We start from the raw sequence: 25746 nt of genomic DNA on the forward strand, positions 1-25746 counted from the left end.
ATGATATTTAAAGAAAATTCTATACGCCGCATAATTATAATTATTATAATTATTATTATTGTAATAATTATAATTATAATAATTATTATTGTAATAATTATAATTATAATAATTATTATAATAATTATAATTATTATATCTTAATTTACAATATTCGTTTCAATATAATAAGTATCCCTTTAAAAAGAAAAGGAAATTTATTTCTTTTCCAGTGACGCAACTGCAAAAAATTATTTTCATTTCTTTTTTCGAAAATTTAATTTTTTGATATATATATATAATCTAATGACGCCACTATATTTTTAATTTATATTTATATTTTTAATATATAATAAATTTTTTTTTTTTCCTAAACATTATGAGATCGAATGGAATCTATTACGCTTCTAATATTTGTTTTTTAGCTTAATTTTCTTTTTTTTCATGACATTATTAACAACTAGGCTATTTTATCTACAACCCGCTTTAGTTAGTTTTTCTTTATTTTTCACCGTGAGTTTTGTACGTATATATTTAAAAAAAAAATGAAATTAGATGAAAAAAAAGCGATAATTACCCTCTTTAATTTGGAAAATTGTTCCCTCATAGAACATAAAATATCCAATAACCGGCATTAAAGAGTAAAAAGCTCACGGGAAAAATAATTCTCGAGTACTTATCAATTATATTAACGTCCTTAATTTTTGGCATTGAAGCTCGTAATACTGATGCACCTCTGCGAATTGCGTGCAAAACCTGTGAAAAAAAAAATTTCCTTTTTTTGACACGTTTGAAATATTTTTTTTAATTGATACTAGCAATATTAAACGCGCGCCAAATTGAGTATTTAATTGTTTGTTATAAAGAAATTAAAGATTAATATTATCAATAATAATTTAAATTTATTAGAATATTATTTCATATTAAATGATAATAATGAAAATTATTATTATATGTTATTAAATTATATATAAAATTGAATTATTTTCCAAATTTTCAATTTAAAATTCAATTATTTACCAAGTTTTCAATTTAAAATTAAATAAAATTCAAATATTACCCGAAATTTTAATTCAACATCAACTTAAATTAAATTATTATCCAAAATTTCAATTAAAATTCAATTATTTTCCAAAATTTCGAGTCAAAATTAATTATTATCAAAATTTTCAATCAACAATCAACTAAAATTAATTATTATCAAAATTTTCAATCAACTAAAATTAAATTATTTTCAAAATTTTCAATTTAAAATTCAATTATTTAACAAGTTTTCAATTTAAAATGAAATAAAATTCAATTATTTTTTAAAATTTCGATTCAAAATTAATTATCGAAATTTTCAATTAAAAATGAACTTAAATTAAATTATTATCGAAAATTTCAATTAAAATTCAATTATTACCCGAAATTTTAATCCAAAATCAACTTAAATTAAATTATTATCCAAAATTTCAATTAAAATTTTATTATTTTCCAAAATTTCGAGTCAAAATTAATTATTATCAAAATTTTCAATCAGCAATCAACTAAAATTAATTATTTTCAAATTTTCAATCAACAATCAACTAAAATTAAATTATTTTCAAAATTTTCAATTTAAAATTCAATTATTTACCAAGTTTTCAATTTAAAATGAAATAAAATTCAATTATTTTTAAAAATTTTTATTCAAAATTAATTATCGAAATTTTCAATTAAAAATGAACTTAAATTAAATTATTATCGAAAATTTCAATTAAAATTCAATTATTACCCGAAATTTTAATCCAAAATCAACTTAAATTAAATTATTATCCAAAATTTCAATTAAAATTTTATTATTTTCCAAAATTTCGAGTCAAAATTAATTATTATCAAAATTTTCAATCAGCAATCAACTAAAATTAATTATTTTCAAATTTTCAATCAACAATCAACTAAAATTAAATTATTTTCAAATTTTCAATTTAAAATTCAATTATTTACCAAGTTTTCAATTTAAAATAAAATAAAATTCAATTATTTTTTAAAATTTCTATTCAAAATTAATTATCGAAACAATGCTAAAAAAAACATTGAAAAATTTTAACCAACACAAAATAATGTCAAACAATACATTTAAAAAAAATAAAAGACCTATAACAAATACTAACTTCAGGTGTGGACAGAATGAACGAAAGATATTCACGATTATTATATGTAACTAGCAAAATTACACGCGCGCGTCCAACTTTAATTGCAATGGTTATTTTAAAATAATAATAATATTAATAATAATAATAATAATAATAATAATTCTGCATCAGTGGAGTATTAAATTAATAATAGGTATATTTCTAATTTTCACGTTATCATTTATTTATACACAGAAAAAAATGAGTTTGATGTTATATAAATAAATAAATTAAAGTAAAAATTTTAAAATATAAATATTAAAATTTTAGAAATAAATATTTTTGATAAAGTCAATGTTCGATGAATTTTTTATAATCTTTCAAATTACAAAAAATTAGTTATGTTAAATATTTTTTTGTATTTTCTATAAATATTTCGTTGCAAATAAAAATTTTAAATTTATGTTTTTTTTCAAAAAATTTAATTAACTGATAATTAATAAATATTAAAAAATTATGTAATTAAAAAGAAATTTAAATTAACAGAAAATTATTAATTATATTTTAAAAAGTATTAAGCAATTAAAAAATATTTAAAAATTTTGAAAAAATAAAACCTAAAAAAAATTTGTAATGTTTTAAACTTTAAACTTAAATTAAAAATTAAAATCAAATAGAAAATTTTTTAAAAAAGCAAACTATTTTTATATTGTTTATAGATAAAAAAATATAACAATTTAATAATTAATAATAATAAATTTATGAATAATAATATATAATAAATAATAATGAATAATGAAAAAATAATGAAAGATAAATAATAATAATAAGTTAAAATGTTCTAATTATCTGTAATAATCATTATATTTAAAAAAATGTATATATAATATAATAAATTTATAAATAATAATAAAAATTATATTATAATTGAAACTTTTTTTTCTATAAATACCAAGTAGGAAATATACTGGTGCTGCACACAATGAACAATATTTTTTTTTACTTTAAACTGTCACTTAGTATATGACTTAATTAATGACGATGAATAAAAATATCCGTCGTGTTAACCATAAAATATTACGAAATCAAGTTGTCAAAATTTTAGAAAAACAAAAGGAACAAAATACGACTAACTTCAAGTGTGGACAGACGGAATGAATGAATGAATACGGAAATTATTATAGTTAATTTCGGAGAAATTATGGAATAAAAAAAAACGAGATTTCCGTTTTTTTCTTTAACAAAAATCGAGAATAAACAATTTTTTTTTTTTATCTGAATTTTTCAAATTTTCTCTCTAAATCTGAATTAGTAAAAATGTTCACTAATTCCAATTAGTAACTCACTTTTTGCTTCTCAATTAGTAAAATTTTACTAATTATTAGTAACTTTTAACTAATTGAGAAGCAAAAAGTGAGTCACTAATTTAAATTAGTAAACATTTTCACTAATTCAGATTTAGAGAGTTTAATTAATTTAAGTTTCAATTTATCCAAATTTTTATTTAGACTTTTTTCTATTTATTTTAATTTTAAAAAAAAATTAAATTTCTATTTATTTAAATAAAAAAAAATTCTCGATTTTTATTTATTTTTTTTTCTCTCTCTCTCTCTCTCTCTCACCTTGGGTTTGTGTTGTCTAGGCCCTCGATACCTGAGACCGCTATTTCGTCCGTGTGTATTGTAACCGGGCGCTCTCGATATTCGAAAACTCGGGGGGAATTTCGCAGGATCATGATCCTTTGGTGGTCCTGGTGTTCCAGAAGCACTCACCAAACCCGATCTACTTCTAATACTTGGAAGTGGTGACATTCTCAAATCGTGTAATTCGATGATATCAACGTCAGTGTTGCCCGGAAATGGCGAACTTGCTTTACTCTCTACAAAAAAAAAAAAATCTCAAATCTTGTAATTAAATTAAAAAAGAAAAAAATATCCTATAAAATTAATCAAATTATTTCTAACAAAAATAATTTCATAATTAAATTTAAATTATAATTATTTTGAAAAAAAAATTAAAGAAAGCTAAAAGTAAATAAAAAAAGACTTTCGTTTCACAAAAGAGAAAATTTAATATTTAATAAACGAACCAATCTTGGAGGAAGTAGGTTTCTTCTCCTCGATATCTTTCTTTTTGGTTTTCTTTTTGGCTCTTGCTCCCCAATACGTGTAATTGACTGCAGCGTATTCTAGTAAAGCCGCAAAAACAAAAACAAAACACATCACCAGATAAATGTCGATGGCTTTCACATAGCTGATGCGTGGCAAGGAACTTCTCACTCCCGTTGAAATTGTCGTCATGGTCAATACAGTTGTGATACCTGCAAACAAAAATTTTTATTTTCTTTTTTCACTAAACTTTTTTTTTTTATTAGATACATTTATGCACAATTTAAACAATTACCGGAAAAAGGGAAAATAAATGTAAATTCGAATGCAAAAAAAATTAAAATTCTGTTAAAGAAAAATTACAAACATAAAATTCGATACTACAAAAAAAAAAAAATAGAAAATACAAAAAATATCGGATTTGTATTTTTTCAAAATTTATCAAAATATCACTGAAAAATTACTATTTACTGTAAAAATTAATAAAAATTGAATAAAGTAAAAAAATTCTAGATAAACTATAAATTAAAAAAAATGAAAAGAACAATTTTGAAAAAAAATTATACAAATTTTTTTTTACCTAAAGCAACACGGGCACTGGTGGCTTCGTGATTTATCCAAAAACTAACCCAGCTGAGCATGACGATAAGAATACTGGGAAGATAGGTTTGAAAGACAAAATAACCAATATTTCTTTTTAATTTGAAACTCAATGAGAGTCTCTGATAAACACCAGTGGCAAGTGTCTCAGTTCGATCGTTGGTCTCGTAACCGATTATTGTAAATTGGGGTAATTCCGCCTCGTCAACACCTCTAACTGGTGTTTCCTTCCAGTACATCACCACATCCGAAACCGTGTAACCATCTAAAATTTTAGGAAATTAAAAAAGAAAAAAATTATTACACGTCCCTCGATTTTTGTATTCATTTATAAAATTATAATCATATATTTCTAATAAATAATTTTATTAAATTTAAAATTTTTTTTTTTGAAAATTATAATTATATATTTTAATGAAATAATTTCGTTCAATTTCGTTCAATTTCGAAATTTTTCAAAAATTACAATTTTATAATTTCCTCTAAATAATTTCGTTCAATTTCGAAATTTTTCAATAATTACAATTTTATAATTTCCTCGAAATAATTTCGTTCAATTTCGAAATTTTTCAAAAATTACAATTATAATTTCCTCTAAATAATTTCGTTCAATTTTGAAATTTTTCAAAAATTACAATTATAATTTCAACTAAATAATTATGTTCAATTTGAAATTTTTTGAAAATTATAATTATATATACTTCAACGAAATAATTTCGTTCAACTGGGAATTTTTCAAAAATTACAATTATAGTTTCAACTAAATTATTTCGTTCAATTAGGAATTTTTCAAAAATTACAATTATAGTTTCAATTAAATAATTTCGTTCAATTTAAAATTTTTCAAAATTACAATTATAATTTCCTCTAAATAATTTCGTTCAATTTAAAATTTTCAAAAATTACAATTATAATTTCCACTAAATTATTTCTTTCAATTTGAAATTTTTCAAAGTTTATAATTAGAAACTTCGAAGCATAGTAAGAGACTAAGAAAAGTTTGAAAAAGTATCATTTTTTGTAAAAAAAAAAAAAAAAAATTACCCCCAAAAATTGAAAAAAAAAATATCAAAAAAGTGACATTTTTAAAATAAAGTAAAATTAGTTTTCCAAGTTTGACGTTAAAGTGTAATTATTTTCTTATCTTAAAAAAATTGAAAGAAAAATTCCGAGTAATAAAATTGACATTATTTTTCTCCTGATTTTTTAAAAAATAATTTTATTTAGATTTAAATCTCCAAAAATTCAATTATTTCTCAAAATCTTAACTCGAAATCTTGCAAAATTCAATTATCTATAAAATTTGTATCTAAAAATTTTTGCTAAATTAATAATTTCAATTATTCAAAAATGCAATTAAATATAACATTTTTTAATTAAAAATTCTCTAATATTTAATTACTGTTTGAAATTTTGTTAATTATTTTCAGCAATTCTAATTTACTAAAATTTTAATTCTATATCTCCTAAAATTCAATTATTATTAAAAATTTTGATTCAAATTTTTTGTTGAAATAATTATTTCTAATAATTTTAATCAAAATCTTGGCATTTCAATTATTTAAAACATTTTCAATTCAAAATACTCTAAAATTCAATTATTGTCTGAATTTTGGTTAAATTAGAATTATTAAAAAAAAAAAAAAAAAAAAAAACAGTTGGGTAAAGAGAAATTTTGTAAAATAAAAATTCAGTAAAAAAAAATTTGCCAAATTAAAAATTCTATGTAGTAAAAAATCGTTTAAAAAGAAATTCGCTAAAATTTAAAATTCTTGAATTCTGTCATTTTTAAAATTATTTTTGAAGAAAAGTATCATTTAGTGGCTTTTGACCAAAATTAGTAGTAAAAAAAAAGTATCAAAAATGTAAAAAAGTGTGTCACTTCGAAGCCTGCATAAAATAATAAAGGTCCTTGAAAAGGACATACAATAAAATAAATTATTATTATTATTATTATTATTATTATTATTATTAATATACATAAAATAATACATAAAAATAATAAAAATGATATTAAAAATTTTTGTTATTCAATTTAAAATTATTTTTATTTATGTAAGGAATTTCAAGATGTAAAAATTATGTACAAAAAAATTTTCGGGATTTTCAAAAACTATTTTTTTGTAAATTTCAATTGTAATTTGACTTTAATTAATTATTAATTATTAAGTAATAAATTAGAATTAATAATTATTTACAAATGTAATAATTAATAATAACAAGAATTATAATAATAATAATAATAATAATAATAATGCGAAAAAAATCGCAAACTACTCAAAAAATTTCACGGAATTTAGTTTCAAATTAAAAAAAAAAAATTATGAAAAAAATAATTTAAAAAATAATTAAAAGAAATTAAAAAATAACAGAAAAATCTCAAAATACTCGAAAAATTACACGGAATTTAATTTCAAATTAAAAAAAAAAGAATTAAAAGAATTAAAAAATAGAAAAAAATCAGAAAATTCTGGAAAAATTTCACAAAATTCAGCTTCAAATTAAAAAAAAAAAACCTCAATATTTCATTCATATGTACACTAAACTAAAAAAGAGAAATAAATACAAATACTAAAAAAAAAATACTAAAATATAAATGATACTAATAATAATAATAATAATTATAACGATAATATGTATTTTATTAATATTATTATCGTTATAATTTTTATAGTATATAATAATAATAGTAATAATAATAATTCTATAAATAATAATTTCAGGTGAGAACAATTAATTCATTCAAGCGTTAAAAAATGAATAATAGTTAAATGAATGAATTAGTGGAACAGAATAATTTACAAAGTAAATTTTGTTTCTAATTGCATTTTTACGAGTTCCACTTTAAAAAAAAAGTTTCCAACGTGACTTTTGTGAATTTAAATTTTGTAGAAAATGAGTGATTAGAATATAATTGAATCTTATATTATATATATATAGAGAGAGAGAGACAATTAATGTTGTCGTAAAGTGAGCATTATATCTCGATTTTGAGGTCTGTTCACAATTAATATGTTTCAAAGACTATTTTGTATTTGTAATAAATTCTATAGGCAGTGGGAGTATATAATGAATTTGACCGTATGAATTGATTGCTGTGATGATGATGTGTGCGGTTTCATACTATTAGACCTTCGAGGAAATGTAATTTCGTTAATGACTATTCAAAGTTAATAACTCGACTAATTTATATTCCGATTTTAAATTAAACATGTAATTTTCATGTTTTAATTTCTGTTTATAAGAAAAGACAAATGCATTTTTCAACGAAAAAAATGTATTTTCCAAGTTTAAGGTCTCAAAAAAAAAAAAAAAAAAACAAAAACAAAAAAAAAACAATGAATTTTATTCTCTAGTTCCAATTCTTTTTCAATTATTATTAATTATTAATTATTAAATAACTAGCAAAATTAAACGCGCGCCAAATTGAGTATTTAATTGTTTGTTATAAACTTATAAAGAAATTAAAGATTAATATTATCAATAATAATTTAATTTATTAGAATATTAATTACATATTAAATAATAATAATGAAAATTATATGTTTACAGGCCTCGGATTATACGACTTTTTTCAAAAATACGACTTTTATCGACTTAATTTAATAAAATGCGACATTTTTTTTACATTTGAAAAAAAATGATTCTTCACTAAATTAATTATTTTTAATAATTTTAATGAAATACATCACAAATTCAATAATATCAAAATTATTTTTCAATTAAAATTTTTATGAAATTTAACAATTGTTTATAATTTAAAAAAAAATATCACAATAAAATTGAATTATTTTTTCAAAATTTCAATTCAAAATAAACTAAAATTCAATTATTACCCGAAATTTTAATTCAAAATCAATTAAAAATCCAATAATTATCAAAAATTTTTAATTTAAAATTTAATTATTTACCAAGTTTTCAATTTAAAATGAAAAAAAATTTAATTATTTTCTAAAATTTCTATATTCAAAATTAATTATCCAAATTTTCAATCAAAAATGAACTTTAATTAAATTATTATCCAAAATTTCAATTAAAATTCAATTATTTCCCGAAATTTTCAATTCAAAATCAACTGAAATTCAATTATTTTCCAAATTTAAAATCAAATAAAATTTCATTATTCTCAAAAATTTGAATTCAAAATTAATTGAATTTTCACTAATTTGAATTTAAAAGCATCTAAAATTTAATTATTTCTAAAATTTTCCATCGAAATTTTTTTTTTTTAAATTTAATAATTTCAATTATAACTCTAAGGAAATTCAATTATTTTTAACTATTTTAAAAATATTCTTTGAAAATTCAAAACTATCTGAAACCATTTTTCAATTAAAAATGATTTTCAAATTATTGTATTTTGTCCGCATTTTCTAATAAATTTTTAGTGAAATCATCTAAAATTTTAATTACAAAACACTTAAAGTTTCAATTAATTTCAAAAATCTCAATTTTAAATCTTTGAAAATTCAATTAAATTTAAAAAATGTTTTCCAAAAATTGTTTGTTAAATTATTTTTATTTCCAAAATTTCAATTCAAAATCAAAGAAAATTCAATTATTTTCAAAATTTTCAATTCAAAATTAAATGATATCAAAGTTTTTAATTCAAAATTAAATATTATCAAAATTTTCAATTCAAAATTAAATATTATCAAAATTTTCAATTCAAAATCAATTAAAATTTAATTATAATCTAAAATTTCAATTCAAAAGCAAAGAAAATTGAATTATTTTCAAAATTTTCAATTCAAAATCAACTAAAATTCAATTATTTTCCAAATTTTCAATTTAAAATCAAATAAAATTCAGTTCTTACCCAAAATTTCAATTCAAAATCAATTAAAATTCAATTATTTTTCAAATTTTCAATTCAAAATCAAATTAAATTCAAATATTACCAAAAATTTTCAATTTTAAATGAAATAAAATGTAATTATTTTCAAAATTTTCTATTCAAAATTAATTATTATCAAAATTTTCAATCAAAAATCAACTAAAATTGAATTATTATCCAAAATTTCAATTAAAATTCAATTATTTTCAAAGTTTTTAATTCAAAATCAAAGAAAATTCAATTATTTTCCAAAATTTCAATTCATAATCAAAGAAAATTCAATTATTTTCCTAATTTTCAATTTAAAATCAAATAAAATTCAATTATTACCCAAAATTATCAATTTTAATTTTTAAATTAAATAAAATGTAATTATTTTTAAAATTTTCAATTCAAAATTAATTATTATCAAAATTTTCAATCAAAAATCAACTAAAATTGAATTAATATCTAAAATTTGAATTAAAATTCAATTATTTTCAAAAATTTGAATTTAAAAACTTCTAAAATTTAATTATTTCAAAAATATTCCATCGAAAATTTTTTGAAATTTAATTAATTTTAATTTAATTTAATATAATTTCATAAAAATGGTTTTCAAATTATTGTATTTTGTCCGCATTTTGTAATAAATTTTTAGTTAAATCATCTAAAATTTTAATTACAAAACACTTAAAGTTTCAATTAATTTCAAAAATCTCAATTTTAAATCTTTGAAAATTCAATTAAATTTAAAAAATGTTTTCCAAAAAATGTTTTGATAAATTATTTTTAGTTCTGTAAAATTTAATAATTATTTGAAAATTAACAATATCTTTTGAAATTTAATTATTTCTAAAAATTTCAACTTTAACCCTTCGAAAAGGATTATTATTAAAAAAAAAATTTTTTTTATTTAAAAATCTGTAAAATATTTTTGTTAAAATAAAAAACAAATCCACTTTTTTTTGGTATATAAATCGACTAAAACGACTTTTTTGTGTCTTTAAGTTAATTCGAGGCCTGTTTTTTTTATAATTAATATTTAATAGATATTCGTTGGCCCCTGGTACCTTAAAAATTAATTTTTAAAGATAAATTTTTTTCAAATTACTATCTTGTACGAAATTTCCTGGCGCATCTTTTTTCTCATCATAAATTTTTTGTATTTGTATACAATTTTTGAATGAATATACAACTTTAAAAAAAATTTCGTTGGTAAACGTTGTGTACTTCAGCTTCGTGAATTGAATTTTCGAATTTGGAATTTTAAAGAAACTTATTCCGAAATTTGGAAACACAATTATACAACTTTGGCAAAAATGAGAAAAAGAATTGTCAAAATTTGACACGTCATAAGATTACTATTCAAAAAAACACGTGAAATCAGAAAAGGCCAACTTCAAGTTAGGACAGAAGGACAGACCAAGCATTTTATTATTATACTAGCAAAATTACACGCGCGCAAGCGCGCGTCCAACTTTAACTACAATGGTTGTTTTAAAATAATAATAATATTAATGATAATAATAATTCTGCACCAGTGGAGTAATAAATTAATAATAGGTATATTTCTAATTTTCACGTTATCATTTATTTATACACAGAAAAAAATGAGTTTGATGTTATATAAATAGTGATTTTTTAGTTAAGCCAGCTCATAATTAGTTAATACAGCAAAAATAATTTAACTAAGTTAATTTTTAAATTTAATAAACTTGTAAAACTAATAGTTCGATTGTTGACGGTAACAACAATGAAAACCCAAGAAAAAACCTATCGAAAAAGTGATGATAAGAAAAACATAAATTAAAACCAATAGTTACAATTGGCGGTGTAAAAATGTTGATAAATCAATTCTAGTATCGCCAACATAACCGCCGCCACTTGAAATGCCGAGAAAAATTAATTATGTTGTGTCAATTATGATTAAAATATTCTTTGTCACTTATGTATATACTGTATACGAAAAGGCAGAAATTGTTGGGATAAAAGATATTACTGACGAATGGATTTTCTTATTGACAGAATGTATATAACGAGTAAGATCATTTTTTTGTGAATTGATAGTTAAAAAAATAAGATTTTTAAGTAAAAATTTTAAAATATAGATATTAAAATTTTAGAAATAAATATTTTTGATAAAGTCAATGTTCGATGATTTTTTATAATCTTTCAAATTACAAAAAATTAGTTTTGCTAAATATTTTTTTGTATTTTCTATAAATATTTCGTTGCAAATGAAAAATTTTTAATTTATGTTTTTTTTTCAAAAAATTTCATTAACTGATAATTAATAAATATTAAAAAATTATATAATCAAAAAGAAATTTAAATTAATTGAAAATTATTAATTATATTTTAAAAAGTATTAAGCAATTAAGAAATATTTAAAAATTTTGAAAAAATAAAACCTAAAAAAAACTTTGTAATATGTTTTAAACTTTAAACTTAAATTAAAAATTAAAATCAAATGGAAATTTTTTTAAAAAAGCAAACTATTTTTATATTGTTTACATCAGATAAAAAAATATAACAATTTAATAATTAGAAATAAAAACAAATTAATAATAATAAATTTATGAATAATAATATATATAATAAATAATAATGAATAATGAAAAAATAATGAAAGAAATAATAATTATATGTTCTATAATTATCTGTAATAATCATTATATAAAAAATGTATATATAATATAATAAATTTATAAATAATAATAAAAATTATATTATAATTGAAACTTTCTTTTCTATAAATACCAAGTAGGAAATATACTGGTACTGCACACAATGAACAATATTTTTTTTTTTTTACTTTAAACTGTCACTTAGTATATGACTTAATTAATGACGATGAATAAAAATATCCGTCGTGTTAACCATAAAATATTACGAAATCAAGAATTGTCAAAATTTTAGAAAAACAAAAGGAACAAAATACGACTAACTTCAAGTGTGGACAGACGGAATGAATGAATGAATACGGAATATTATTATTATATAATATATAATATATAATTATATAATAATTATATAATAATTATTTTTTCAAAATCGATCATTAGGAAATTTTCAATTTTTTCGAGGTAATTTTAATTAATTAATTTTTAATTAATTCTCTTTTAAAAAAAATTAATACTTACAACTTTCGATCTCGACGGTGCAATTTTGTGAGTCCAGAGGATAATAATGTAGGTCCATCATACACGCCAAAGTTGTTGTAAATCTCATGCCATATGTGACTGAACCACCTCCTGATAATCGTACGAGCTTGTTGCGTTCAGTCACGTCGTGAAGAAAACTACAATCGCATGTATAGAAAAAAAAAAGAAAAAAAATGAACAAGGAAGTTAAACTCGTCTTTATGGACAATTAATGATTCTACAATGTCTACGTGAGAGAAAGAGAGAAAAAAAAGAATGAGACGATGATGAATAAGAAGAAGAAGAAAAAAAAAAGGGGCAAATCTCTTCATTGACGGAAGAGAAAATGGGGTCAGGGCGTTGGAGAGAACCCTGGACTTAAAGGCGAACCGTTTGGCACGAATCGCTTTTAACCCATATTCGTATATCGATTTATATTATTCTACTTTGTATATATATTTTATATTTAAATAATAGGGTCGTTACATACGTTTATTAGTTTATATATATATAATTATAAATTTTATTATAATGATAATAAAAGTCTAGAATATTCTCGAAAATAGAAATTTTCCTTTAATTTATTCTCGAAAATGAAAAAAATTTCACAAATTACAACATTTACCTAAACGTTCAAATTAACAAAAAAAAATTGTTTACTACTTTTTTTTTTTTTGCTTTCTGTATTAAAAAAAAAACAAAAAATTCTTTAATTTACTATTTTATTTTTTATTGTGAGAATTTTTACAAAAATAGATGAAAACAAATTTATTCACTCCTTTTTTAATTTCGATAATAAAAAATAATTTCATAATTTCCAAATAATTTTTAATTAAATTAAATTGTATTTTCTTTTTTTTGGTAAATTTTGGAATTTTAAAAATTTTATATTGTTTTTTTAAAGTAAAAAATTTTTTGAAATTAATTATTCAATTAGAAAATTATAATTTTTTTTTGTTTTTTTAAATTCTCTTTTTAACTCACCTGTTTTTGTCATTTGCGAAAAAAGTGTCAGGTACCCAAATTTTTTCAGCGAAATCTCCACTCAATGTTAATACTTCCCCCTCATGGGAAAAGGCAAGTCTCTCATCCTTCCAGTATTGATTTAAATACATTGTTATGGTGTAATCCTAAAAAAGAAATAAAATAATAATAAAATATTAAGCACAATAATAATAGGGGAAAAAATTATTTTTTTTTTGAGAAAAATAACAAATAATAATAGTAAAAATAACAATAATAATAATAATGAATAACAATACCTTAGTAGGGAGAATAAATAAATATATAATAATAATAATAATAATAATAATAATAATAATAATAATAATAATAATAAAATACGAATTTAATCCTGAGACCCGAATTTTTTTTTTAATATTAAAAAAATTTTTCCTTTCATCGCATATTTTCCAGGCCTCGGATCGACTTTATGGAGCAAAAAGAAAAAAAAATAAAAAAAGTCGTTTTAGTCGATTTACATTCCAGAAAAAGTCGATTAAGTTTCAAAGATTTTTAAATTAATTTTTCTTTTAAATAATTGAATTGCAAAAGATTTTAAATTTCAAATAAATTTTCTGCAAATTTAAACTGCTGCATTTTTTTTGTTTTTTTAAATTTCTGACAATAATTCAACTTTAGAGTTTTTATTTTAAAACTTTTTTAAATAATTGAATTTTTAAAAAAAAAATTAAAATTATTAAAAATAATTGAATTTTTTTAAAGATAAATTAAAATTATTAAAAATATAATTGAATTTTTTTAAAGAAAAATTAAATTTATTAAAAATAATTGAATTTTTTTTTAAAGAAAAATTAAAAAAAAGAATTACAGTTGAAATTTTTTAGAAATATAATTGAATTTAAAAAGAATTACAGTTGAAATTTTTTAGAAGTAATTGAATTCAAAAAAAAAAAATTTCTTAAATTTCAGACAATAATTAAATATTTTAAAAATTGAAAATAAATTATTAAAAAAATTTTAGATAACATTTTTTTTTTTAAATAATTGAATTTTCAAAGATTTACTATTTTAGATTTTTGAAATTAATTGAACTACCAGTCAATTTTTTAATTGAAATTTTTCGTGTTTTATGTTTGCTGAAGAATTTATTAAATAATAATAATAATAATAATAATAATAATAATAATAGAAAAAAATTGAATTATAAAAGTTTTTAATTGAAAAATTCTTTCAGCAAATTGAATTTCGAAGAATATTATAAAAAATCATTAAAAATAATTGAATTTGAGAAGAATTATAATTAAAATTATTAAATTTCAAAAAGTTTTTAAGATGAAAAATTTTTAAAATAATTGTATTTTAAAAGGTTTTAAATTGAAATTTTTAATATAATTTTGTTTGCTGATTTTTTTTTTAAATTGTAATAAAATTGTAAATAATTGTAAATATTATAATAAAATAATAATTTATTATTATTATTATTATTATTATTATTATTACTATTATTACTATTATTACTATTATTACTATTATTACTATTATTACTATTATTACTATTATTACTATTATTACTATTATTACTATGATTCAATAAATAACTAAATTATTATTATACAATAAAATTAAAATAATAAAATAAAATAAATAAAAAAAAAATTGTAAATAAATTTGTAAACAATTGTTAAATTTCCTAAAAATTTTAATTGAAAAATAATATTTAAGATAATTGAATTTGTGAATTGAATTTCATTAAAATTATTATTAAAAATAATTAATTTAGAGAAAAATTTTAGTTAAAAATTTATTTGAATAATTGAAATAAAAATTGAAATAAAAAATTATTGAAATATTAAAATATATTTGGAAAAAACAATATTTTTTTATTGACAAAAATTATATTTCCCTTAAAAAATTTTTTCCAATAAAAAAAAAAAAAGAAAATAATGAATACAAAAAGAAGATCGAATAATGAAATTGTAGATTTTTTTTTTTTGTTTTGTTCAAATCCGTAAAAGTTTGATAAATATTTGAGGGATGTGCTTAGATTCTTTCTGTCCCCTCTTTCTATCTCTATCTTTTTTTCTCTCTCTCTCTCTCTCTCTTTCTAGCAATATATGAGGAGAGATATTTGGAACGTGATCAGGATTTCTGAATCATGAAAACTTATCATCTCAAAGAATGAATCACGTCTGTGATTCTTGACTCGATATCGTCAGTCTCTATGAATGTTCCTGGAGGCAAAAGAACCTCTTCATTTCTTACAGTCAAGGATAATGGCATAAGCTTGAAGAGAGCTTTCAAGTACAACGAAAGATAAGTTTGCACATTGACATTTGCTTTAAGGCATTCGGTAAAATTATTTTTTTTTTCTAAATTAAATTTATTCAATTTAGAGAAAAAAAGAAAAATGAATAATTGCAATTGGAAACAATTTATTTAAAAGAAAATTTATTTTTTTAAATTAAATATAAATTTCTATTACTATTTTTTATAGTTATATTATTTCATAATTTAAAAAGAGAAAAATTTGTAACAAATAATTTATTTTCAATTGCAATTATTTGCGTAATTAATTTTATAATTAATTCATATTAATAATTTAGTATATTTTTCTATTATTTTTAAGTTAGTAAATAAATAATTAAAAAATATATAAAAAAAAAACAAAATAATATTATTTGGAATTTTTTATTTCACTCACCATGTTTACTTCCGAAATGGCATCGAAACTGGCAATCGTGAGATCCATGCCGACAAATAAAGGATCTCCTATGTATAAAAGAAAAAAAATTAATTTTAGTCAAATATATATAATTTTTTTTTATTTTAATAATTAAAGAGAATAAATTAATAAAATAAATAAATTGAAAATAAATAAATAAAATTACATTTTTTTCATTCATTTTATAAAAATATGAATTTTTTATTTAAGTAGAGAGAGAAAGAGAGAATTAAATATATAAAAAATCAAGATCAAGTTCGTGTGGGGCTTTTAATAGTACACAGTCGCCTTTTTTTTTTTTATTCTCTTCAAGTTGCCAATTAAAATCAGCGGAAAGAAATCGATAAAACTCGCGTTACTTCCACTCATCGAGAGCCACTCAATTAAAAGCGCTAATGATCATGTCGCGCTGAATGACGCGGAAAATTCTATTAAGAGCTTTAATGAATATCAGAAACGTATTTTTATACATATATATATATATATATATATATATACATATATATATACGTATGTGTAGTAGAGAATTTTATTTAAAAGATAAATTTATTTTTTTCTAATAATAATTAGAATTAGAATTTCTTTAATTTCTCCTAAAAAAGACAATAATTTTTTTTCCCTTTATTTTCAACTTTAAAACTTTTTTCTACCTCCGATTTTTTTTTTTTTTGTTATAAAATATTGATTTATTTTTCCCAAAAAAAAATCGTTAAAAAGAAAAATTAATTAAATTTTTGTTGATAAATTAATTAATTTTTATTGTAAAAAATAATTTTTCGTTTTTAATAAATAAAAAAAATATTTTTCATATTTTCAAAATTCTAAATAATATTTTAATACGAATATTCTAATTTTCTAATTATGTCAAATATTTCAAAGTAAATGTGATATTTTATTGAAAATCGAAACAAAAATATTATTAAAAAGAAAAAAAAGAAAATAAAAAAATAAACTCACCACCAAAATTTGGCCTTAATCGAATATCATAACCGTCCAAAATTCTCGAAATAGTTTGAGTTACGTTTTCCAGTCTTTCTGTCATTCCAGTGGAGCTGCCTTGCAAATAACTGAAATAAAATTTGTTAATTATTATTATTTTTTTTTAATAAAAAAAAAAATTTCGATCCACATCGAAATCAATAATAATTAATTAAATATTTGATTATTTGAATAATTTTAATTAAATTATTGTATTAACTAGCAAAATTAAACGCGCGTCAAATTAAGTATTTAATTGTTTGTTATAAAGAAATTAAAGATTAATATTATCAATAATAATTTAATTTATTAGAATATTTATTGCATATTAAATGATAATAATAATGAAAATTATATGTTTACAGGCCTCGGATTATACGACTTTTTCCGACTTTTTTTTCAATAATATGACTTTTACCGACTTATTTTAATAAAATGCGACATTTTTTTTACATTTGAAAAGAAAATGTAAATAAAATACATTTTTTTAGTATAAAATGTAGATCTTCTTGAGATCTTCTTCAATTCAATTATTTAACAAATTTTGAACTAAAATGATTCTTCACTAAATTAATTATTTTTTATTAATTTTAATGAAATACATCACAAATTCAATTATATCAAAATTATTTTTCAATTAAAATTTTTATGAAATTTAACAATTGTTTATAATTTAAAAAAAATATCACAATAAAATTGAATTATTTTTTTGAAAATTTCTATTCAAAATAAACTAAAATTCAATTATTTTCGAAAATTTCAATCCAAAATTAACAAAAATTCAATTATTTTTAAAATTTTCAATTCAAAATAAACTAAAATTCAATTATTTTCAAAATTTTCAATTCAAAATAAACTACAATTCAATTATTTTCAAAATTTTCAATTCAAAGTCAACTAAAATTCAATTATTTTCAAAAATTTCAATTCACAATAAACTACAATTCAATTATTTTCCAAATTTCAACTGAAATTTAATTATTTTCAAAATTTTCAATCCTAAATCAACTAAAATTCAATTGTTTTCCAAGTAATAAATTCAAAATAAACTAAAATTCAATTATTTTCCAAGTATTCAATTCAAAATAAACTAAAATTCAATTATTTTCTTAAAATTGTGGTTTTTAAATCAACTAATATTCAATTATTTTCAAAATTTTAATTCAAAATCAATTAAAAATCCAATAATTATCCAAAATTTTCAATTTAAAATTTAATTATTTACCAAGTTTTCAATTTAAAATGAAATAAAATTCAATTATTTTCCAAAATTTCTATTCAAAATTAATTATCCAAATTTTCAATCAAAAATGAACTTCAATTAAATTATTATCCAAAATTTCAATTCAAATTCAATTATTTCCCAAAATTTTCAATTCAAAATGAACTGATATTCAATTATTTTCCAAATTTAAAATCAAATAAAATTTCATTATTCTCAAAAATTTGAATTGAAAATTAATTGAATTTTCAATAATTTGAATTTAAAAGCATCTAAAATTTAATTATTTCTAATATTTTCCATCGAAAATTTTTTTTTTTTTTGAAATTTAATAATTTCAATTATAACTCTAAGGAAATTCAATTATTTTTAACTATTTTAAAAATATTCTTTGAAAATTCAAAACTATCTGAAACCATTTTTCAATTAAATATGATTTTCAAATTATTGTATTTTATCCGCATTTTCTAATAAATTTTTAGTGAAATCATCTAAAATTTTAATTACAAAACACTTAAAGTTTCAATTAATTTCAAAAATCTCAATTTTAAATCTTTGAAAATTCAATTAAATTTAAAAAATGTTTTCCAAAAAATGTTTTGATAAATTACTTTTAGTTCTGTAAAATTTAATAATTGTTTGAAAATTAACAATATCTTTTTAAATTTAATTATTTCTAAAAATTTCAACTCTAACCCTTCGAAAAGGATTATTATTAAAAACAAATTTTTTATTTAAAAATCTGTAAAATATTTTTGTTTAAATAAAAAACAAATCCACTTTTTTTTGGAATATAAATCGACTAAAACGACTTTTTTGTGTCTTTAAGTTGATTCGAGGCCTGTGTTTTTATAATTAATATTTAATAGGTATTCGTTGGCCCCTGGTACCTTAAAAATTAATTTTTAAAAATAAATTTTTTTCAAATTACTATCTTGTACGAAATTTCCTGGCGCATCTTTTTTCTCATCATAAATTTTTTGTATTTGTATACAATTTTTGAATCAATATACAACTTTAAAAAAAATTTCGTTGGTAAACGTTGTGTACTTCAGCTTCGTGAATTGAATAATAATAATAATTCTAATAAATAATAAATAATAATAGTATTAATAATTAATTATTAATATAATAATAATAATTATTATTATTATTATTATTACAAATTAATAATTATTTTAATTCCCTACAATTAAATTATTGCATTATTATAAAAATTATTTAATTAATTTTAATTGAATATGTATTTTATAAATAATAATTATTATTATTTTGAAAATTTTATTAAATATCATATTTTTATTCAATATTATTGGATTCAACTTTATTCATTTTTTTTTAAATCGTAATTCTATTCAATTTATTATATAAGTTTTCAGTTTTTCAATAATTGTTTCTTTAAATAATTTTTTAGTTGCATATTTAAATTCGATATTTTTCTTTTTATTATTTTTTCTGTTTAACTCTAAATCAATTACTTGTCTATCAATTACTATTTTTATTTTTTTTGTTTTTGTTCAATTTTACTTTTTTATTTCCTTTTTCTAGAAAACCTTCATTTGTTTTTCATTTTAGTCATAAAAATGTCATTTTTTTTTTTTTTTTATATTATCGAAGAAAATTTTTTCAAAAATGAATAAAAATTTACACTTTTGAGTAAAATAATAAAAAAAAAAACCCCAATCAATGGCGTAAATTGACATCAAAATGTAAATCAGTGGAGTGAATTTGATAAATAATTTTTGCAATTTGGAATTCAAAAAAAAAAATGTCAATATATTTTTAATTTCGGAATTTTTTTTCACACAAATAATCAGAAAAAAAATGGAAAAATTATATGTTTAATTTTGAAAGTTTTTCAATACAAATAATCAGAAGCAAAAAAAAAATGGAAAATTTATATTTGTAACTTGGATATTTTTCATAAACAATCAACACAACAACAAAAATAAATAAAAAAAAAAAAAAATGTCAAAATTATTTGGAAGAAGAAATCGATTTTTTTGTTGTTCAAAGAAAATTACACCGGGATATTTATGTTTACTTTATGATCTTGCTTGGCCATTAGTGATAATTTTAATCACAATTTCACTATGTTTTGGAGCATTTAAATTATTTGAAAGATATGGACATTAATAATAATTTTTGGATAAATTTTATTTTCATTTTAATGATAGAATGAATAAAAATAATGATTGCAATTACTACAGTGATGAAATAAAATTTGTCGGTTTAATTCTTTTTTGCATTTTCATTGCAATTGTCATTAGTTATTTAATTAATTCACTATAGAAAGAGAGAAAGAGAGAGAGAAACGAAAAAAAAATGGTAAATATATTTTTAATTTTAATTTAGTAAATTATATTTAGTATATTTGCAATTTTAATGATTTTTATTCAATTACTCAATAATTAATAATTATTTATTTTTATTATCATTATTATTATTATTTATTAATTAATTAATCATTATTTTATTTATTTTAATTTCTAATTTGATATATTAAAATTAGAATTCGATAAATTTTATTATTTTTATTATAAATATTTTTTTATTTAAAAATGTTTTCATATTTTATTTATTACTTTTTTTTCTGTACTTGTCTCTTAAAAAGGGAAAAAAATTTCTTTTTTTTCCGAATATAAAAGATTTTAAGTAGATCGAAATGATTTTAGTCAGACACGACTTTTAAGTAGTCGAAACTTTTGAAGTCATATATTTATACTTAATAAAACTGTATGAAATTTTGTTATAATCAAATTTTCCCACTGCTGTTAACAATATATACTTTTTTTTTTAAATAAATAAATAAATTACTAAAGATTTTAGATTAAAAATAATTTCAATTTTCCCAAAAACTACTCTGACCTAAATTTAACCGAGTACAAGAAAAAAATAAATTAAAAAATAGAAGTCTAATATATGCTCAATTTGAATTCAAGTATAGAAAATTGATTGAAATTACACATTAAATTGCTGTTCTTTTATTCGAAACAAATTTTACCAAAAAAAAAAAGAAAATTCTTTCTTTACTTTCAAGGAAAAAAAATAATTTTTTCTAGAAATAAAATTTTTGTCTCAGAGCAAAATAAAAATAAAAAGCAAAAAAAAAAATAAATTTTATTTGTTGTAAATAAATATTTTTTTTTTTAAATTTTCATTTACGTTTAAAATAAAATTTACTTGCTTTTAATAAAAACATTTTTCTTTATTAAATTCAAAAAGTCAATGATTCGAATGTTTTTTTTTTTGTTTTTAATTTTTTTGTCGTAAAAAAAATCTTACCAGGAAGTACGATGACACACATGAGCAAGGACAATGATCAGTAGCAATTCTCTTAATGACAACGGCATCGTGTTGACAATTCGATTCGCCGCGTCACCAAATATGGATCAAGGTTGTCATTTTGAAGGACCCATCAGCATTGACTTGACTCCTCGATCTGATGATTGACATCTTTCGAAGAAATGCTGCCTAAAACAGAGATTATAACATTTAGAAAAAAAAATATATATATATATATTTTTTTTTTCATATGTATGGGAAAAATTTTGTTATTTTGTAACTTCGATTATGCAACTACAAAACTGAAATCCGATTATTAACGGCCGATCGCGCGCAAACATTATTTCCGCTGATAAGGTACATGTTTCGCTTTTATATATAAAAAAAAATAAAAAAAATAAAAATAAAAAAAAAAATTTGAAGAAACGAAGAAAAAAGGAAAAAATTTCTTATGAAAATTATTTTAATTTAAAAAAAACCTCTTCCAAAGTTAATTTAATTTGTCCTTCTGTCAATTGTAATAATTTTATGTAATTTTTTTTTTAATTATTTTTATTTTATTTTAATCCAATTAGTATATGTAATTTTTATTTTAGGATTTTTATGGAATTCTCTCTTTTTTAAAAAAAATCGTTCAAATTTTACTTTTTCGAAATTTTAATTCGGGATTTTTAAAAACTATTTTTTTGTATATTTTTAATTTTAATTAATTATTAATTATTAATTATTAATTATTAATTATCAATTAGCAATTAATAAATTAGTAAAATAATTTTAAAAAAATTAAAAAACAGAAAAAATTTTTTGTGGATTTTTAACTTTATAATTAATTATTAATTATCAATTAATAAATTAGTAAAAATAATTTTAAAAAACCAAAAAAAAAACAGAAAAAAATCGCAAAGTACTCAAAAAATTCGACGGAATTTAATTTCAAATTAAAAGAAAATAATTAAAAGAATTAAAAAATCGCAAAATACTCGAAAAATTCCACAGAATTTAGTTTTAAATTAAAAATATTAATAAAATAAAAATAATTGAAAGAATTAAAAAATAGAAAAAAAAATCTCAAATTACTCGCAAAATTCTACGGAATAAAATTAAAAATTTTTAAAAATAATAAAAAAAATTAAAAAAATTAAAAGCAATTAACAAAATAACATAAAAATCTCAAAATACTCGAAAAATTCCACAGAATTCAGTTTCAAATTCAAAAAAAATAATTAAAGGAATTAGAAAAACGGAAAAAAACTCAAACTAATCGAAAATTTTCACGGAATTCAGTTTCAAATTTAAAAAAAAAATAATGAAAAAAAAAATTAATAAAATAATTAAAAGAATTAAAAAAATAGAAAAAAATTGCACAATACTCGAAAAATTCGACGGAATTTAATTTCAAATTAAAAAAAAATAATTAGAGGAATTGGAAAAGCGCAAAATACTCGAAAAATTCCACAGAATTTAATTTCAAATTAAAAATATTAATAAAAAAAAAAAATAATAATTGAAAGAATTAAAAAATAGAAAAAAAAAAATCTCAAATTACTCGCAAAATTCTACGGAATACAATTTAAAATTTTTAAAAATAATAAAAAAAATTAAAAAATTAAAAGCAATTAACAAAATAACATAAAAATCTCAAAATAATCGAAAAATTCCACAGAATTTAATTTCAAATTCAAAAAAAAAATAATTAAAGGAATTAAAAAACAGAAAAAATCTCAAACTAATCGAAAAATTTCACGGAATTCAGTTTCAAATTTAAAAAAAAAATAATTAAAAAAATAATTAAAAGAATTAAAAAATAGAAAAAAAATTTCAAACTACTCGAAAAATTCTACGGAATATAATTTTAAATTAAAAAAAAAAATAATTAAAAGCAATTAACAAAATAACATAAAAATCTCAAAATACTCGAAAAATTCCACAGAATTCAGTTTCAAATTCAAAAAAAAAATAATTAAAGGAATTAAAAATCCAAAAATCTGGACTGCGGGGAATGTACATAAATAAATAAATAAATAAAAAACAGAAAAAATCTCAAACTATTCGAAAAATTTCACGGAATTCAGTTTCAAATTAAAAAAAAAAAAAAAAACCACAATATTTCATTTACCCTTTTTCTTTAAAATACTATAATGACAAAATATCGTATCGATTATGCCAAAAAAATACACATATGTAAAATGTAAAAATTTTTTATACGAAAAATTTTCAAATTAAAAAAAAAAAAAAAAAAAAAAATGTAACATAAAACTGACCTTACCAATCAATGAGGTGAATTCCCTGATTGACATCAAGTGCACGAGTTCGTAAATCGCGTGGTTTAGTTCCAATTGAAAAAAGTAAATTCGACATCGACACACACTCACACACTCAAACCTCGTGTTTCACGAATTCACGAGTCTCTGATCATCGTCATCATTATTATTATTATTACTATTATTATTATCATCGTATTCCATTGTGTAACTGTGATTTTGTGGTCCATCGAACATAACACACGTTCTCATCATTATCATTATATATTTCACTTTTTTTTTTTTTTATATATATATATATATATCGCGCGACAAAAATTCAAGCCATTTGTTAAATAGAAAATTATTGAAAAATTTATTTATTATTTTTGTGAATAATAAGAAATTTTGTTAATGGCGTGACTTTTTTTTTTAATTTATATATAATTTTAACACAGAAAATTGGAAAAAAATATAAGGGATGCAACATTCACCCCGAAGCAGCATCCCTTTCGCGGCGGATCGGGTGCCTTCCTTGTTCAAGGAAGGACAACGCATAATGCGCAAACTCTCTCCGATTAACTTCAGCAACCCCTCACTAGGCGACATCTCTTTATTTTTCTTATGACATATACAACATTTATCTCGGATGAAAAATCTACCCTTCTATATTTAACATTTTTTTTTACTATAAATAAATACAAAATTTAGAGAAATATATATATATATATCTATCTACAAATATTGGGGATGCATTATATTGTACCAAAAAAAAATTATGAACTAAAATTTTTCATTTTAGAAAATTTATAATTTATTAGAAATAATTATTTTTTGCAGATAAATTTTTGAATTTTTCAAATTAACATTTGAGAGAATTTTTAATCGAATTAACTCAACGGAATTTTCAAAGCATTGAATTTTTATTTGACAGAATTTTTATTTTACAAAATTTCTCTTTACTTCTCTTTCTTGAAAAGAATTCTAATTTAATGTAATTTTTAATTTATTAGAATTTTCATTTAGTGTTGAATTTTAAGTAATTCGAATTTTTAAATCATAGAACTTGGAATTAGCTTATATAAAATATTTTGTATTTTAAAACAATAATTTTAATTAAAAATCTCCAAAAATTCAATTATTTCTAAAAATCTTAATTCGAACTCTTGCAAAATTCAATTATTTATAAAATTTGTATCTTAAAATTTTTGATTAATTAATAATTTCAATTATTCAAAAATGCAATTAAATAAAACATTTTTTAATTAAAAATTCTCTAAAATTCAATTTCTGTTTGAAACTTTGTTAATAATTTTCAACAATATTCTAATTTACTAAAATTTTCAATTCAAAATCAACTAAAATTCAATTATTTTCCAAATTTTCAATTTAAAATAAAATTCAATTCAATTCTTACCCAAAATTTCAATTCAAAATCAATAAAAATTCAATTATAATCTAAAATTTCAATTCAAAATCAAAGAAAATTTAATTATTTTCAAAATTTTCAATTCAAAATCAACTAAAATTCAATTCTTTTCAAAATTTTCAATTCAAAATTAATTATTATTAAAATTTTCAATCAAAAATC

General features: G+C 18.9%; 1 protein-coding gene across 1 annotated transcript; it reads right to left on the reverse strand.

Moving 5' to 3' along the window:
- Positions 1-162: 162 nt before the first annotated feature.
- LOC127281380 (gamma-aminobutyric acid receptor subunit beta-like) lies at positions 163-22059 on the reverse strand. Its single transcript, XM_051305072.1, has 9 exons — positions 21916-22059; positions 17388-17497; positions 16410-16477; positions 13730-13875; positions 12746-12903; positions 4764-5048; positions 4165-4395; positions 3698-3954; positions 163-735 (listed from the first exon to the last, which is right to left on the reverse strand). Exons 1-9 carry the CDS (start codon positions 21981-21983, stop codon positions 583-585), a joined length of 1476 nt encoding a protein of 491 aa, XP_051161029.1. The 5' UTR covers positions 21984-22059; the 3' UTR covers positions 163-582.
- Positions 22060-25746: the final 3687 nt, after the last annotated feature.

The sequence above is a fragment of the Leptopilina boulardi genome, unplaced genomic scaffold (assembly GCF_019393585.1).
Source record: "Leptopilina boulardi isolate dan_hultmark-lab unplaced genomic scaffold, ZJU_Lbou_2.1 LbouV2_266, whole genome shotgun sequence".
In the NCBI taxonomy this organism is placed as follows: domain Eukaryota; kingdom Metazoa; phylum Arthropoda; class Insecta; order Hymenoptera; family Figitidae; genus Leptopilina; species Leptopilina boulardi.

Coding starts and splice junctions, on each gene's coding strand:
- LOC127281380 (XM_051305072.1), bottom strand. CDS start 21,983: ATGCCGTTGTCATTAAGAGAATTGCTACTGATCATTGTCCTTGCTCAT. Junction 16,478..17,387: donor ATTAAGGCCAAATTTTGGTG/GTGAGTTTATTT, acceptor TTTTATACATAG/GAGATCCTTTATTTGTCGGC. Junction 736..3,697: donor CTAGACAACACAAACCCAAG/GTGAGAGAGAGA, acceptor TTTTTTTCACAG/GTTTTGCACGCAATTCGCAG.